This window comes from Neoarthrinium moseri (genome assembly GCF_022829205.1).
Source record: "Neoarthrinium moseri strain CBS 164.80 chromosome Unknown scaffold52_Wmoseri_CBS_16480, whole genome shotgun sequence".
NCBI lineage: Eukaryota > Fungi > Ascomycota > Sordariomycetes > Amphisphaeriales > Apiosporaceae > Neoarthrinium > Neoarthrinium moseri.
Window position 1 is genome coordinate 78,459 of NW_026055166.1, and position 16,150 is coordinate 94,608.

Here is a 16,150-nt window from a genome sequence, read left to right on the forward strand (position 1 = left end):
CACACCAAGCTTGTGTGGTCTCAAGGTTCCTTTATGAGCGGTTCGCTTTCGTGAGCCAGCTGTCCCTAGAATAAGATTGCTGTCCCAGATGACCAGCGAGAAAATATTATACATCTACCAGTCGGAATTCCCTCGTTGGCACGTCATCCTCAGCCGCAAAGTCATACTCCCTGAATTCGACGTTGGCATATCTCGGTCCTGGCACAACGCGCCTAATAAAACCCGAATGTGTCATGACTATGATGAACTTCTCGGGCCTATGAAAAAGCCATTCCCTCGCAAACGCCGCTCGCTTGAGTAGCGATTCTTCTGAGGGATCGTACAGGCCAGTCTTTTCCGGATATACGGGGTCCAGCTGAGAGAAATCCAAGTGTGGCCACTCCTGTTCTATGAGCGAAATCTTGGTTCCCACGTCACATGGATGGCCTGTGGTTTCCTGTGGACGGTCAGGTTTAGAACTTGTACGCACACGCCTACGCCCGTGACGATGAAAATCTGCTGTACACACCTGCCACTCAGCACGAAGCTCTACTGGTACTCCTTCTTGGACCAGCCAGCCCAAGCCCAACTGGAAGGACTGAAGCGTGCGCCTGAGGGGGCTCACTACGATGAGCGTTTCCTCCTTTGCGAACGTGTATTTGCTTTTTAAGTCTTCGGCGAGCTGCACGCATTGCGCCAGGCCTTTCTCAGTTAATGAGGGGTCTCCTATCTCCCAGTCATGTGTGTCACAGTTAGCCGCTGGTACTGAAAGGTCAAGTACAGAGCTGAATAGGACTTATCATTAAGATCTGGAACTGGTCAGCATACAAGGCTCCTCGGACTAGATTCGGGTTCGCTTACTATGCAGCGCTTGGCCATGCCGTATTAGAATCACTCGCGGAGGCATACTCGAGTGGTGTCGCGTGCTAAGAATGTATTTTTAATCCAGAAATGGATGTGCATGTGTGCCGCACTCCTGTAGCCCGGTACCGGATCGTGCCCAGTGAAATAGTTCTTGCCTGGCTCTTACAGATGATTCACCATGTGGAGTGCATGGTCATTGTGTAAGTATAGAGCATCCACTGGCAATCACTTCGCTGGCACAGCACATGGTGAACGTTGGTAGAACTCGACACTGGTAGACTTGATAGGCATCTGGAAAACTTCCCCCCAAAGAGTGTTCAGTGCTATGCGACGTCAGGGGGACAGGGAGTCAATTTCAGGGACGATCGACGGCTTCGGCTTAGTGGGGCTTAGCTGCATCCTGCCCAATCTCGCATGGCACCTAATCGCCCTAGTCGCCACTGGCTGGCAGGCTGGTAGCTTCAAACCGTTGACATTCCGATCACCAGAAGGGCGCATTGTCGTTCTCTACATATCTACGTATACATATGGTGCTGCGCTGCCCCAGAAGTGGTGTTGACTTCATTTGTTCCTTTCATATAATGTTCCAAGGGCAGCGGTAGTGAGTGTATTCCAGTCCAACGTTGTACTATCAATTGTGGCGGCCATAAAGTTGCCACTCGGACTGCCCACAGTCACTCTGCGCTGACGCCGATATTACTTTACCCTTTGACTGTTGTGTCGCCTCCCTTGACTCATTTTCTCTTTCCACAAATTGGCGCATGCCATCGGTCTGATCTCCAACATATGCAGAAATGAGCTTGAGGTCCATTCTCGGCGGCTCCAGCCGAGTTAGGAAGCCCAGCGCAAAGCGGTCGTCCCCAGCGAAGCGGCCGTCCGCATCGCCTCGGAAGAGGTCGGTGGGCAAGGCCCAAAATGGCAGCGAGGACGAAGACTACTTTGATGATGACAAACTCGACGACCTGGGGCTTGTCAGGGCACTCGCGACCGACCTAGGCCTCCGCGACTCGGCGCAGGCGATCCAGTACCTACGCGCGCGCATGTTCTCGCCCATCCCGGAGCGGGGCGCCGGCATGAACTCGACACGGATCGCCGAGGTGCTGAATTTCCGGAAGCACCTACCGCCCATCGTGACGGTGTCGCATATACAGACCTTACTCTCTTCGCCGAGCGCCGTCGAGCGCGAGATTGCAGAACTGGCGCGGACTGGGTTCATCCGAAAGATCGAGGTCTCACGGCGGGGCGAGATTGGGGAGACTTTGATTCTGACCAGCGACCTGGAGAGGCTGCTGGACGAGGCCGCGCAATTATCGGAGGAGACCAGGGCGCATTTCAAGGCATTTCTCAAGGAGCACCCCGCGGCGCAGATAGTGCCTAGAACAGCCTTGTCGGCGACCGAGATAGACGAGCTCTTCCGGGCGGGATTCCTGACGGCTCAGCATACGGCCATCAGCGCTCTGTCGCATACCATGAATCTGTACTCGCGCCCGGCGGACAAGACGACGCTCGTCTCCATCGAGAACGTCTCGAGGCAACCCACGGGCTCGCTGGGGACGGTTGGTGGCGCCGGCGCCGTGCACAATGCCGGCGGTAGCGGAGGCGGAGCCCAGGCATCATCGCTCCCGGCAAGCGTGACGGAGCTGAGGTTGGCTGTTCCTGGAAACGGCGCCTTCCTCAAGCTCGTGTCGGCGGCGCTGGAGCATCTGGTCTCGCTCCTAAGCAAGACGCGGTTCCGGGAGGCGCCCGAGGGCCTGCTGCGAGAGCGGTGGGATGGCGGGGTCTCCAAGGACGAAGCACGCTATGCGGCGAAGAAGCTGAGGGGGGAGTTTGCCGGCATCCTGCCTGGTCAGACGCGCAAGTGGAAGCAGTTTCGCGGCCTCTCGTTCGACTGGATCCTGCAGGAGGCTGTCGGGTCCGGGCTGGTCGAGGTGTTTGAAACCGGGACTGTCGGCCGTGGTGTCCGAGTCATTTGACCTTTGTTGTGATATGTGAGTTCGACAAGGGAGCAGCCTGCGTCAGATAGAGACAGTGTCACGTTGTGAGACACTATGTACATGCTTGTCACAGATGGGAGATGACCGAATGTTCATCGGCATGATGGCTGAGTAGCTTGGGCATCTTTTACATACTGTAAATATCCCATTGGGAGATGTATCGCATACACCGCAAATTACCTCCACGTTATTTAACATCCCTGGGTGTCTCAAAATGTTTCCTATTGTTTACTCACAACACATGCTAATTTGGAATGGGGAAGTTGTTTGATCGCCCGTTGCGTGTGCATGAGAATCTGCCGCAATTGATTTACGGCTTCCTCGCACCCAGGACCAAGGAAGGTGGCAAATAGAATATTCCTCGGATGAACAACCAACGCAAAGACTTATCTGGTTGATCGTCGATTGCAACATCAACCTGGCTTGAGTATCAAACACAACCAGGAAAAGAAACCATGATGCAAGTGAACTAGGGAAGGGGCATTTGGTGTGGGGCCCCTTGGACGCACCAATCAGTCAATGAAGTATTTATACTAATGCCGATAACTTAAAGTGATATCTCAACATCGACCAGGAATTGCGTCTCTCAAAAGGGAAAAGAAGCCTGTTTCATGCTACGGACTTCCTGGAATCATTGGGGCAGGCTTGGCATTCGTCCCTCCCCGAACCGTCCAGTGACCCATCTGACAGGTTGACGTTTGGGCGATCAAAAGAAACGCATGAATATAGACGGCCAGGGGTACCTGGGCACCGCATACTACGAAACTTTGGGGTTTGCTGGCAACGTTTGCTTTTGCACAAGCCTCTGGAGGATTCCGGACTGATAACTCGCGGACTATTCGAACACTGCTCAAACGTAGACAGCTCAACGTCGTCCGAACACGGACGTGTCTACACCTCCTTACTGCCTGGTAAGTGGGTATAAGGTTAGATCTAGAGTGGCTTCTCTTCAGCTAGGAACGATACCTGCATCATCGCGACGCTTGGGTCGCAGGTATCTTTCGCGGCTAGTTTCAAAAGAGCGGCAAAGTAGAAAAGAAATTTGCGCTTTGATGTCAGCATTTGCGGCAGAAGGGTTGGCAAACGCCATCGTCAGATTTAGCCGTATCTCGACTATCATGGTGTATATCTCTCGCAAGGCTGAAGCCGGCTATTCAACAATTGCTTGGCCAGGGTGTGCTCTCAAAGTATTACAGATGCCATGGCGGGATTGAGGATTGTCTCGATCAGAACCAGGATTGTATCTGGACCAGATCACTCTCGGTCCGGCTTGATCTGTCACATGAGTCAACTTATTTGACAGCGATGTGAAAGACTGAGCAGGAAGGTTTACTATGGCGACATCCAGGACCCGATGAGTGCGTGTGCACAAGCAGAGCCCACCCCATGCGATTGGGTTCTGAAGTCAGCAGATCTTGGTAGTGGTGGCGCTGGTCGGCGATGGATTAGTCTCCTTCAGGGTCGTCTCAAGAACACGGCATCCAGATGTCCCGTGTTGAGCGCGGGCGACTAAGTGTCCCCAGCGCCGGGCTGCCGTCTCCCATCCCGAACAGCCATGTCTGCGCAGTGGTGCCTGCATTTCCAACTCTGCAGTAGCTTTCGTCCATTCACTGCGGAATCCAATGGGATCTCGCGTATCATCCAGGGTGCCAGAGTGGACTATCCGGATGGATGATAGTGTCGGCACCCCCCAGCCCATAGGCGCACGGTTGCCATACCAATAAGGAAACGATGGGGCTTAGTGGGATGTGCTAGGGAAATTACCATGCGCTTTCGATATCGCCCTATGGGCGATGCGACCCTGACGATTCGCAGACACTGCTTCGAGTCAGCACATTGAAGAATTGGAAGTCATCCAGTAATAGTGAGAAAGTGTTCAGCGGCACCAAGTCTCGTCGTACCAGAGGACGCGACCGCAACCAATGTGACCGACAAGAAGAACTGAGTGGGAGAGCACACCCGGGCACTTGGGGAACTATTAACCCCCTGGCTAGATCCCCCAGAAGCTTGTACAGGGGTATTTGAGCACCCCTGTTGAATCACAACCCACTACTCGTGCCACTTACACGAACTGCGTCTTGTCATTTTAATCACACTGGACGATGGGCTTGCAGAAAGCCCGTTGAACTCTTTTTTTCCTTTTGTTTCCAGTGAAGCGTTGCAACTGCATGTCCCGTCCGTGCAGCAGGCGCGCAGCTCAGGCTGCAGCAAGAGATAGGTGCAGCCGGATAGGTGCCGTGTCGCGTGAAAAGCCGGGAAAGCTACCGACCTCAGCTGGGATCTGACAGCTCTCCCAGTCCGTGGCAAAAAGAGGCGTCAGCCAGCAACATGGAACCCACCTGGAGAAAGTACCTTACTGTCAATCCCCCACTGGAGCTTATAACTCCCCACGCTTTGCTCATTGTGATGAAGTGCAAGATGTCACCATGTACTTTCGTTTGGTGGCTCTGTACATTGCTGCGAACCGGTGCTCAAATTGCGACAGCTGTGGCACATTGCGCCAGCAGCGTCAGGTCTCTAGCACCGAGACTCTCATCTCAAGCCCGCTAGGTAGTACATGACGCCTCCCAACGCAGAGGTAATGGAAAGTAGAATACACAAACACACAGTAAAGCAAGCAGGCATGCAAAGCACGCTGCTACCGCGGGAAAGCATATTCAAATCTTGGTTCATGGTAATATAACGAGCGAGGTTGCTTGCTTGCTTGCATGCTTGCTTGCACCTTGCAGCTTGCAGGGCCGCTGACGCTCAGGGGTGGGTGCCGTGCCCGCCGTTATTAGCATGGTTGCATCTGCTATCTAAATTGATTGCACCGAAGCGGCATAGGTTGGTCAACGGCGCCCCTCGGTAAGAAAGGGGAACGCGCGCAGTGCTGGACCGTCCATCACCAGAGGCGCCCTGGGCAAGACTGTCCCGGTTTCCATCTCGGCAGAAATCTCTTTTCCTCGTGCCAGTTGCGCCGTGTTCGTGGTTTGTTCGCATGCCAGACCGTGTCTCTCCTGTGAGAACTTGCTGCCCTTGTTCCGTTCCAGGCCAGCCGCGATCCAGGACCATCCCATTGCAGTTTCGCAGATTCCCCGTCGGACCGGTTTCCTCTGCTTCCATTGGGCGACTGCGTTGGGCCCTGACGAAGACGGCCGTCCAGTCTTTCTCCTCCCCCGCGAGCCCACGAGTCAACTCCCTGCTGGTTTCCTACCGTCCCCAGAAAACAACCTTCCAACTCCCGCATTCGCGACTTCGAACAGTCAGGGAACTGCTGGCCAAATTAGCTGCAGCTTTGCCTTTCCACCGAGTCCCTCTCGCCCAAGTCGTTGCGCCTCTCGTCCCGGGCCGCTCTTGCCTAACGCTACAAGCAAGTCTAAGTCGACTCTCGTTGCGATCCGCTGGCCCGTTACCTCTCATTCCTTCTTGCGGCCCTATGCACGGCTCGGCCACAACGTGTATAGCAAGGACGGAAAAAAGCAATACTGCTGCATCAGACGCCTCATCCCCACTCTCCGCGCCGACAGTCGGTCACGCAAACGCCTCGACCGATCTACAGCAATACTGCGTTCCGAGACGTTGTCTTTAGAATTAGACAAGATATGCAAGGAGCTGCCTCGTGGTCTTAGTAGACTTTGTTCCGAGCTCGCATTATTCAACTCCCCGTCGAGCGTCTTGCTTTGAACCCCTGAGAAAACATACAGGCTTTTCTTCCCCACGATACCTCGAAACCGGTTCTTCTGCGGGAATGGTCCAGAAGCTATACAGTCCAAGGTTATGACTTGAAGTTCTTCTCACCGAACCAAATCAGGTCTGAGATCAAACCAGTCCCCTATATGATAGCGACGGACTCTGTGGCTCGCACGTACAGTTTGGCTCGGAAAGCGCGGGCGAAACTATAAATCGAGCTGGTGTTTACCAGCCGCCAGGCATAGTCCAATAAGGCGTGGGCTTTGAAGCAACGCTGCGAATCATCGAGCTCCCTGTTGCGCAGGTCCGGAGTCAAGCACCTGAATACACCCGTTGATGGGGCGATAAGCTGCAGAGAACGTATTTGCAAGCCGTCATCACTGACGGTGGATCAGCGCATACAAGATGGCCACTGGAGCTTTGCCGAGGCCATCGCGCCCTTCCCTTGGGCCTCCAAATTCCGCGCTACCTGCACTTCCTGTCCCGAAAACACGGAAGAGCACGAGTAGCTCAGCCGCTCTAAGCAGGTCCCCAAGCGCACCACGAAGTGGCCTACGAGCGCCTTCGACAGCTCACCTGCCTCCGCCGACTCCTGCACCAACGTCGGCTTTACCTACACCAAAAACCCCTAATGGCAAAACTCTGCGGAAAGCCGTAAGCATCAACTCCTTTCCACAACCTCCAAAAGGCGACTCTAGAATTACCAGTCTTCCGCCGAGTCCGCTATCCTCTGGACTTTCAGCAGGTATACCCCCTCGAAAGTCTCGTACGCCCACCGGGACACCTCGAATAGGGGGCATGTCCCATGGAACCCCGAGTCTCCTGAATGGTGGCGGTGATAGTAAATCTATTTTAAGCGCTGCCAATGTAAGGAATTCGGCTGGCTTGATAAGCGTTGCTTCCCCAACTCAAAGCCGGAGCTCCTCAGCACAAGACTCATACTCCACATCCGCGACAACGTACGATGATCCTATTGAAGCAAGCACTAGCTCGGTTAGCGAGAAGCGCGCCTCCAAAGGTGGTGACGGGAAGGGAAATGTTCTTGTCAGTGTCAGGGTTCGACCTGATGCTGGGTCTAATGACAACGGTCGTGTTGAGGGAGGCGAATGGATGGTTGATGGAAGAAAGTCGCTCGTATCGTACCGTGGCAAGGAAGGCGGCGACTATGTTTATGGTAAGGTTACATTGTGATATAGCGGTACCTTCTGCTGACAATCCCCCCAGATAATGTCTTCGCGACGCACGACGACAACAGCAGAGTTTATGATCACATCGCCAAGCGTCTAGTTCGCAGGGTGATGGAAGGCTACCACGGCACGGTTTTTGCCTATGGTATGACCGGTACGGGTAAAACGTTCTCAATGCAGGGAACGGCGTCCTCGCCAGGTGTCATACCACTTGCAATCACCGACATTTTCTCTTACATTCGCGAGACTCCAGCAAGAGAGTTCTTGCTGCGCGTTAGTTATCTGGAAATTTACAACGAACGGATACATGACTTGCTTAGCATGCCCACCGGTAACGGGACTGGAGCGTCTGGCGCGCAAGAAGAAATCAAGTTGCGTGAAGACAGCAAGCGGGGCGTGTACGCAACTCCTTTGAAGGAGGAGATTGTTCAAAGTCCGACCCAACTTCTCAGGGTGATTGCCCGAGGAGACCAGGCCCGCCGGACGGCCAGCACACAGTTCAATGCCCGGAGTTCCCGAAGTCACGCCGTGGTCCAGATTGTTGTTGAGAGCAGAGAGCGTTTGCCAAACACAAAAGGAGGCGAAAACAAGCGGTCTGGTTTGGTCCCTGGCGGCGTGCGAGTCTCGACTTTAAGCTTGATTGATCTTGCCGGATCCGAGAAAGCAGCAGAGTCAAAAGAGCGCCGTACTGAAGGATCGCATATCAACAAGAGCTTGCTGACACTGGGTACTGTGATATCCAAGCTCTCCGACGCGAAGGACAAGGATGGGAAACCAGACAAGGACGCCAAACATCTGCCCTACAGAGACAGCAAGTTGACCCGGTTGCTGCAGGGTGCACTTTCCGGTAATTCGCTGGTCAGTATTCTCTGCACCATCCAAATAGGATCGGCGGGAAGTGCCGCAGCTGGCAACAGCCACAATAGTGAGACAATCAACACCTTGAAATTCGCCTCGCGCGCGAAGAACAGCATTGTCAGCCATGCCAAACGAGCAGAAGAATCACTCGGTGCTGGTGGAGACGGCGGAGCTCGTGTGCTCCTAGAAAGATACCGGATGGAAATCGTCGAACTAAGACGTCAATTGGACACGCAGGCCAAGAAGGATGCGAAAGACGCTTCTTCGGTCGAGGAGGAGGAGAAGGTCAAGGACGAGGATGAAGAGCGTAAGCGGGAGAAGGAAGCCGAAGACCGACATGAAGAGCAGATGTTGGAGATGCAACTTGCACGAACAGCTTTGAAGGAACGGATTGACCACTTGAATAAGCTCATTCTAAGCTCCAAGTCGATTGGTGTAAACACAAGTGGCTCATACAGCTCACTTGGAGTACACCACCGGTTCTCGCAAGTCTCTCTGGCTCCATCCAACCGGACATCGATTGCCACCTCCATCGGCGCCCGCTCTCATTTGGAACGCACAGCTTCGATGACGTCTTCATCCTCTACCATCGGGCGTCGGTCTAACGGGCAGAGGCATTCAGGAGGTGCAGAGCCGATCTCGACTGAGGAGGACGACAGCACGGGCGAATTCGGTGATGGAGTTGCATCGCTTGCCGCGCAAAATCAAGCTCTCCAATCTGACCTTGCCGATAAGAATCGGTATATTGCCACGTTGGAGAAGCGCCTTTTGCAGGCAAGAAGGGCCAGTTCTTCGCGGGCCTCTGTTGGGTTCTCCACCCCGAACAAGGGGATCATGGTAGGAGAGGACCATAGCGTTTCTGCAATGATGAGGGAGAAGGATGCAGAGATAGCCGAGCTGAGGGCGCGGCTCGAAGATAAAGATCGAATGATGGCAGCACTACGTAGTGCCGCTCGCTCCAGAGATGCGGCTGAAGGCGTGGATACGTCGAAGCAAGAAGTCCGCGAAGTGCGCTCATCGCTTTTGTATGAGCATGCAGCAAGCCCTCCTCCTCAGGGTGCATTGCCAGATCCGCCCGTCCTGGGTCGCAAGAGCAAGAGCATGTCACCGGGTCCTAGCCGAAAGAGAACGAAGAGCGTCGACGAGATGTCTCGCATTCTAGACGAGATGATCCAAGAGAAGGTTGAGAGTGGACACGTCGTCCGGGGAGTGCGTGGCAGCGTCCGCCTGGCCAGTGAATCGCACAAGCCTCAGGGCCTCGCCGAGCACCCCACTGACCTCGAGACGCTGAGAGAGAGTCCGATAGTTCCGGAGTCGCAAGGAGTGTCTTTGCAGGCATAGATTTTGCTATCATTAGGAAGGAGGGAAGGGAGAGGGAGAGCGAACTGATCATCAGCGGCTAGGTCAGGGTTCCAACTTCGCGGGATAATGTCTTTGGAATGGCGTTTTGGTTGGTACTGCGCCTTCCGTTTGTCTTATACCCTATCATATTTCAATGTTTGCTACGGGGCGGCTGTGGAACGCGAACGCCTTGACGAATGCCATTCGATGGACAACGGGTTAAATTTTCTTTTCGTTAAAGGGGGCGTCGTTATACTGAACGATGCATAGATTATAATAGCTAGCCTCTGGGAAGGAAGGCTAGATCTTGTATATTATCTGACCTAAGATTACGAAGAGCCGAATCATGCTCTGCAAAAGGTGAACATGAACTCATGATGCCAAGTACTTTTGGGAAACAAAGGGGGGAAAAAACAATCGTTTCTTGCCATGCCTCGATGACCCGACCAGCCGACCCTTGACGGAAGTATTTCTTTTGATGGGCTCATCACCATGTGTGTTTGAATGATGCAAACACATGAACAGTCACGGTAATTGACACCCCGTAGACGACTACCAGCACCGACTGCGAGATTCGGGCAACTGCATACGGGAATTCAACCATCCACCTGCATGCTGCCTGTACTGGGCGTCCTCTACCTGCATTCAAAGGAACCTACTTTTGGAGCCGAGCCCATATTGGGGCCAGAAAAGTTGGGGGTTCTCCTGCAACATCGCGGGCTGAATTGGCTGCAGTAAGTCGGCACATACGACACCACCAAGCGATAAAACTGCCAGGCACAAGCAGCAACAAGCACAAGCGATTCTAATTCGGGAAAGATGACGCCCCTGCGTTGCAACCTCGGCTGCATTTCACCCTCACAAGTTGCTGGTTGGCTCTACCAAGGGGAAGTTGATTTAAAGATGTGAGCCTCCTGTCTCGATTACCCGGCCCAGTTATATTGGGGCGGCACATTCGCTGCTGCAATAGGATATATTGATGAGGTGAGTTGATTAGGTGAGGCCAAAAACTTAGGTTTAACGGATTCGGGCCGCCCAGGCTGGTCCCCTGTTTTTGCGGCACACTCATTTCTTCGACTCAGCATGCGTTTTTTTTGGCGTGTTTCTTAAATTTACCTCCTCTACACTAGAAATAAACTTTCGCGCCGTTTGCAGGAATAGGAACGCTGACGGCGCTCAAGCAGCAGCCCGCAGCAATACGAGTAGGATCTGGTAGGAGCCTGGATATCTGGTACATAGCAGATGAGCTGGGCCCCTAATCATTCTTTTCACGATCTGCGCTGTCCTCGCTACCAGTTTGGGGGTGAGGCGGGCGTACGTATTCACGCATGTCAGATTACGAAGATGAGCGGCAGGCCTGCCCTTGCTAGCCAACATTCTGCCTGCCATAAGGGGATCAGCAGACAAGCCGGGCTCTGAAGGTTCCGCCCGCGAATCACACGAGTTCCTGTTCTTCCGATTGTGGATTTGCAGCGACAGATGCAACAGGGATTGGCGAGATTGACAGGCTCTCTCACATGCCTCTGTCCCGCCAGCCCGCCTGGTGATCCTGTGGTTCGGGAATGGTCCCCTAGTTGGCTGGTTGGTGGGCCTGGCTATGCGAACGCAGACCAACAGCAGCATGAAAGGGGCCGCCCGCTGGCGGATGATGGAGACTTCTCTCTCGCTCTCTCCGTCCAGCTAACATGTCTGGCGATGAGGCAATGTTTGAGCGATATAGCCCCCGACCTGCCCGCCGCGATGTGCTTCAGTGGCGCATGAAAAAGGTTGACGATCTCGTCAGCAGCCCCTAGCGAACCCAAGCAAGCGAACAGGATCTCGGGTGAGGGAGAAGAAGAGCTGACTCTGGGGTCCGCCGGCTGTGTGCATCGTGATTGGCTGGGTCATTGCTATTTGAGTCTCCACCTTCCGCCGTTTCAGAATCTACTAGGGGGGCCGCAAAATAGTGATCCGCGCATTGAGATCTTTCCGCTGATAGGATGAGCTGAAAGATCCCAATTCGTAGGTTTCCAGGCACCCCGAAAAAGAAACTTTGCAAGTGTTAGAGATCTCGGCAATTCTTCCTCCAGAAACCATCGCTTGCAAGTACCTCTGGGCCCTGCCTCGCCACAAGGTCTCCTGATTGCATCCGACAGGTGCGTTTCTTCAGAAACCAGCGCCCGATCAGACGGAATGCCCAGCTCGCTAGACTCTAGATGGTAAGCCTCACATCATTCGACGCAACGTCAATCTACCTCACGCCTCTCATCGTCTGGGGCCATGACCCTTTTAGACACGCCGACGACTATGTTGATCCTCACAATAAGCTCTGGCTGCTGCTCCTGGGTCTGAAAGGGCAAAATGCCACATGCAAAATCCCATGCTAGACCGACTCGGCGGGTTCTGCCCCATGCATAGCTTTGGCCGAAGAAGTTTATATCCCTGCCAATCCTGACAATTGCATGGACGGGTCCCAGTAGATCTCCGGATCGTCAGTTTTCTCTGCCCTTCTCGCCCATGCTTTGGTAGATCTTGGTGGGATGCTTGACCCTATTTGGTTCATGTCAACGCCTTTGATGCTGGTCATTCTGCCCATCCTCATTTTCCACCGTGTTACACACCGCGACATTTCCCCAACCATCGCAGCCGTGGTCTTCTGACATCATTCTGGCGGGACCTCATAGTCACTGGATACGGTTGTGCACCCGTCGGCTGTCATCTTTCCAGGTCCATTCTTTCAAGAGAATACGGCCCTGGTACCTCGGCGAAAGTAACCATCCAGCCGTCTGGATATCATCCATGCATTTTGCCCGTCTGTGGGAAACACCAGAGGCTTCATCGCCGGACCTTCAAACGTCGACCTTTTATTCCGCGCCTCAAACATTCGGCTGCTTTTTCTTCTGCTTGGCTCTTCTTTGATTCTTGTGTCCACAAAACGTTCTATTTCTATTTCTCTACCGGCAGTCAGGATTCGGGGCCGCTTGTTTGGCCTTTGTCTAGAACGTCGACCAACAGACTCGACCGGTCCCCAAGACCGTCACTGCTCGTCTCATCTAAATCTGTTGCCGGTCTGTGCTACCTTGTTAGCTTACACACTCTACCACGGGGATACGCGTTGGATTAGACATCTTCATGCGAGCACCTTCCAGGTCTGTGACCTCATTCAGCTACCACCCCACAGTCGAAACTTCGGGATTGTCTGGCCTTGAGTGTTGCGATCGTCATCTCGAAGAATTAGCATCTCCACTTCTGAGCTCTCCACCTTTTCCCACGCGGATGGCTCAAGAACCACGACGGTCCGCTGTCATTCTCAAAAGGGAACCGTTGGCAGCACTCTAAATTTATTGGGTCCTCGCACATTTGGAAATCGACAAACGTCCTCCCACCTCCAGTGGTTGAGACCCGATGCGTGTTGTGCATCGACGCTGATACACACCCGTACAGCGTTCCACAACCCCATCGGTCACCTCCCTGACGCTGCTTCACGTATGTGACCTGACTTATTCGTCGTTCGGCAGTCAGTTGGGAATACAGACTCGTGTTCCATCGTTGGTGCAGACGAACTGCTCCCCAACCCTTTGATTTCTTTTCTCCCTGGTCACAGGAATTCTTCGGACCATATCATTTTCGGCTTATATTGGCCGTGTCATTCCTTAATATTTCCCCATACATTCAGCAGCGACTTGGTCAGCGTACGTTGCAACTGCTCCCAACAACGTAGCAGTTCTTACCCTTCATTCTACTCTTGAGGACATACGGGTGTCTCCCGGTACGGCTTACAACACACATCCGCCAAGATGATTGTCTCAACACCAAGACTCAATTTGCGGAGGGCCGCCTCCTATACTGGCGTGTCAATCGAGAAGCTTCCATTATCGGCTACTTCGTCAAGCTTCAAGCTAGACCATCTCATATACTCACCGCCACCATCACCAGGTCTTCCTGCATTGGTAGCTCGCCCGCGGAAAGTTTCCAACACACCGCGACCAAGCAGAGTCTTCCGCGTTTTGGGCTGGATTGCCGGGCTTGTGGTTTTTCTATATGTCGCAAGGGTCCTGGTACGGAGGGGCGGTGGTGTTGACCTCGTGGGCTGGGAGAAGACGGGAGATTTCGAGATGGTCGGCCAGTACGATCTTCCCGAATTCCCAACTCCCATTGCCGTCACAGACCGCCATGGAAGATCAAAGTGGACCGTTTCTATCCCACCAACATACAACTTTCCCTTGACGACGAAGGAGTACTCGGACATTTGTGCCAAATGCCACGAGGTGGCCGCGCATGTCAGGGAGTTGCAGGGGCAAACATATCCTTCTCCGCAGGCCCAGCTGGACTATTACTACCAGGATCCATACTTCGTGGATGTTCTAGAAGCTGAGAACCGTGGTCTCCTGCCTGGAGCCGAAAGCAAAGCTTGGCATGTTGCTACTCATTCACAGGGAGGCCATCTTGTTGGGGAGAGTATCGGCAATTTCATGGAGGCTCCTGTCTGCAAATCATCCATGATATTTGTGCTCGAGTCACCGGAAGCCGGCATTGGGCCAACGCTTATGATGCTCTGGATGGCTTACGGATTAGCCCAGAAGGAGAAGCGTGCATTCTTTATTGACGATACGAGATGGGCTTATGGAGAGTATACGGGTATCTTCCAGGCTCCCCCCATACCAGACTGCAGGCCGCCGCCCAGACATGAAATGCTCCCATGTCCCCGCCACGCTCGGCACCTCGTCGTCTCGGTAGCAACAGCTCGGGAAACATTTGGCAACGGCTTCGACAGCGAATTTGAGCAAGTTGAGAAGCAGGACGCCAACCGCGAGAGACCGATGTATGATCTAGCCCGCGCCGGATATGAGGCCTTATTTCACCTCAACGATGAGGATAAGGGTTACGTCAACAACCGAATCGCAGAGTTGAAGCTCAAGGCCAAAGTCGGGGATGGTAGTCACAATGATGGCACCATTGTCGGTGTGCATGTGCGGCACGGGGACCAGCATCCTTATGAGTATCAGTACAGCGCGACGTACATGCCTCTGACGCGGTACGTGGAGACAATTCAGCAGGTCCTCGACGATGCGCATAACACGAGTATGCCTAATGGTGGCGAGGATACCATGGCCAAGAAACACTCATTCACGGTTCTAGCTTCCGACAACCCTGATGTGTATGAGGCCGATGAGTTTTCTGGTGCCGTCCGGGCCCAAGAACGCATCAAACTCGCTAGCGTGTCGCACACCAAGGCAGAGGAGCAAAACCCTCATTACATGCACAAGTTCAAAGAAGAGACGTTCGGATGGGAAGGTGGCTTCTTCGGTAGCATGTTCTGGAACCTAGGTCGTTCGTCTAACAACAACGCCGAAGTCAAAACCCCCGAGTCGCTTGCTCCATCCGCCGAGACCACACGGCTGAGGAGTCTCATTGGCCGATCATACATGATGGATCTGGCCGTCTTGGGCCAGGGGGCTGACGTTGTCATCTGCACGGTCAGCTCGGCAGGATGCCGCATGGTAGGAGTGATCATGGGCTGGGAGAAGGCCATGGAGAAGGGCAACTGGATGAACATCGATGGAAATTACATGTGGACAGGCGTGGCCCTTAATTAGAGGTGTGGGCACTAAATAAACCCCAGCATCGGGTGGAATATGGCTGGAGTAGGAAAAAAAAAAGAAGACATGGCATAGCATAGCATTTGATCGCGAGGCGTTGGGGCGGGTTTTGTTTCGACATGGGGGCTGCTAGATACCTTACCACAGGCGTACTTGGGTTATATCGCATCAAGAGTACCAAAGGCATCCACAGAGGATGACCACCAGACTAGCCGGACCGGCTCAATACCATTTCTTTCCTATGAACAACTACCACACGTCCAAATCTGCACATTGATGTTGTAATAGAAACTAGCATTACATTGCAGCTCCAAGTCGATATCGTTGTCGTGAGCATGAGCGCATAGTAGTAATCTTAAACTCGGAAAATCACATCAGCCTTTGCTCCGGCCACGTCCACGGAATACCTACGCAAGAATGCAGACCAAGTGGTCTGATAGAGGAGAAGTGCATGCGTCAGTCCGGGGCATCCCGTCTAAGCCTTTGCGATCTGGAAGGGACCGATCTTAGAGAAAACTGGAGCCGGTGCTCTTGGTCGACACCGGGGCGGCCCGGCACACCGGGAAATGTGGGTTTGGGCAGCCCCTTTCGGGAATGGCTTCTCACCCCTTCCACGGGCTGAACAACTTCAATTGACCGGCGTGGAACCCGAGGGTGACCACTTCCGTACAGACTG

The 16,150-nt window shown here is 53.7% G+C and overlaps 3 protein-coding genes across 3 annotated transcripts; all 3 read left to right on the plus strand.

Moving 5' to 3' along the window:
* Positions 1-1,637: 1,637 nt before the first annotated feature.
* JN550_010281 (uncharacterized protein) lies at positions 1,638-2,816 on the plus strand (the record flags this gene model as incomplete). Its single annotated transcript, XM_049308518.1, has 1 exon — positions 1,638-2,816. One exon carries the CDS (start codon positions 1,638-1,640, stop codon positions 2,814-2,816), a length of 1,179 nt encoding a protein of 392 aa, XP_049167710.1.
* Positions 2,817-6,914: 4,098 nt separating this feature from the next.
* On the plus strand, positions 6,915-9,895 carry JN550_010282 (uncharacterized protein; the record flags this gene model as incomplete). The annotated part of the gene is made up of 2 exons (XM_049308519.1): positions 6,915-7,683; positions 7,734-9,895. The coding sequence occupies 2 exons, from the start codon at positions 6,915-6,917 to the stop codon at positions 9,893-9,895; spliced, it is 2,931 nt and encodes a 976-aa protein (XP_049167711.1).
* A 3,776-nt stretch (positions 9,896-13,671) lies between these two features.
* JN550_010283 (uncharacterized protein) lies at positions 13,672-15,471 on the plus strand (the record flags this gene model as incomplete). Its single annotated transcript, XM_049308520.1, has 1 exon — positions 13,672-15,471. One exon carries the CDS (start codon positions 13,672-13,674, stop codon positions 15,469-15,471), a length of 1,800 nt encoding a protein of 599 aa, XP_049167712.1.
* Between the last annotated feature and the right edge of the window lie 679 nt (positions 15,472-16,150).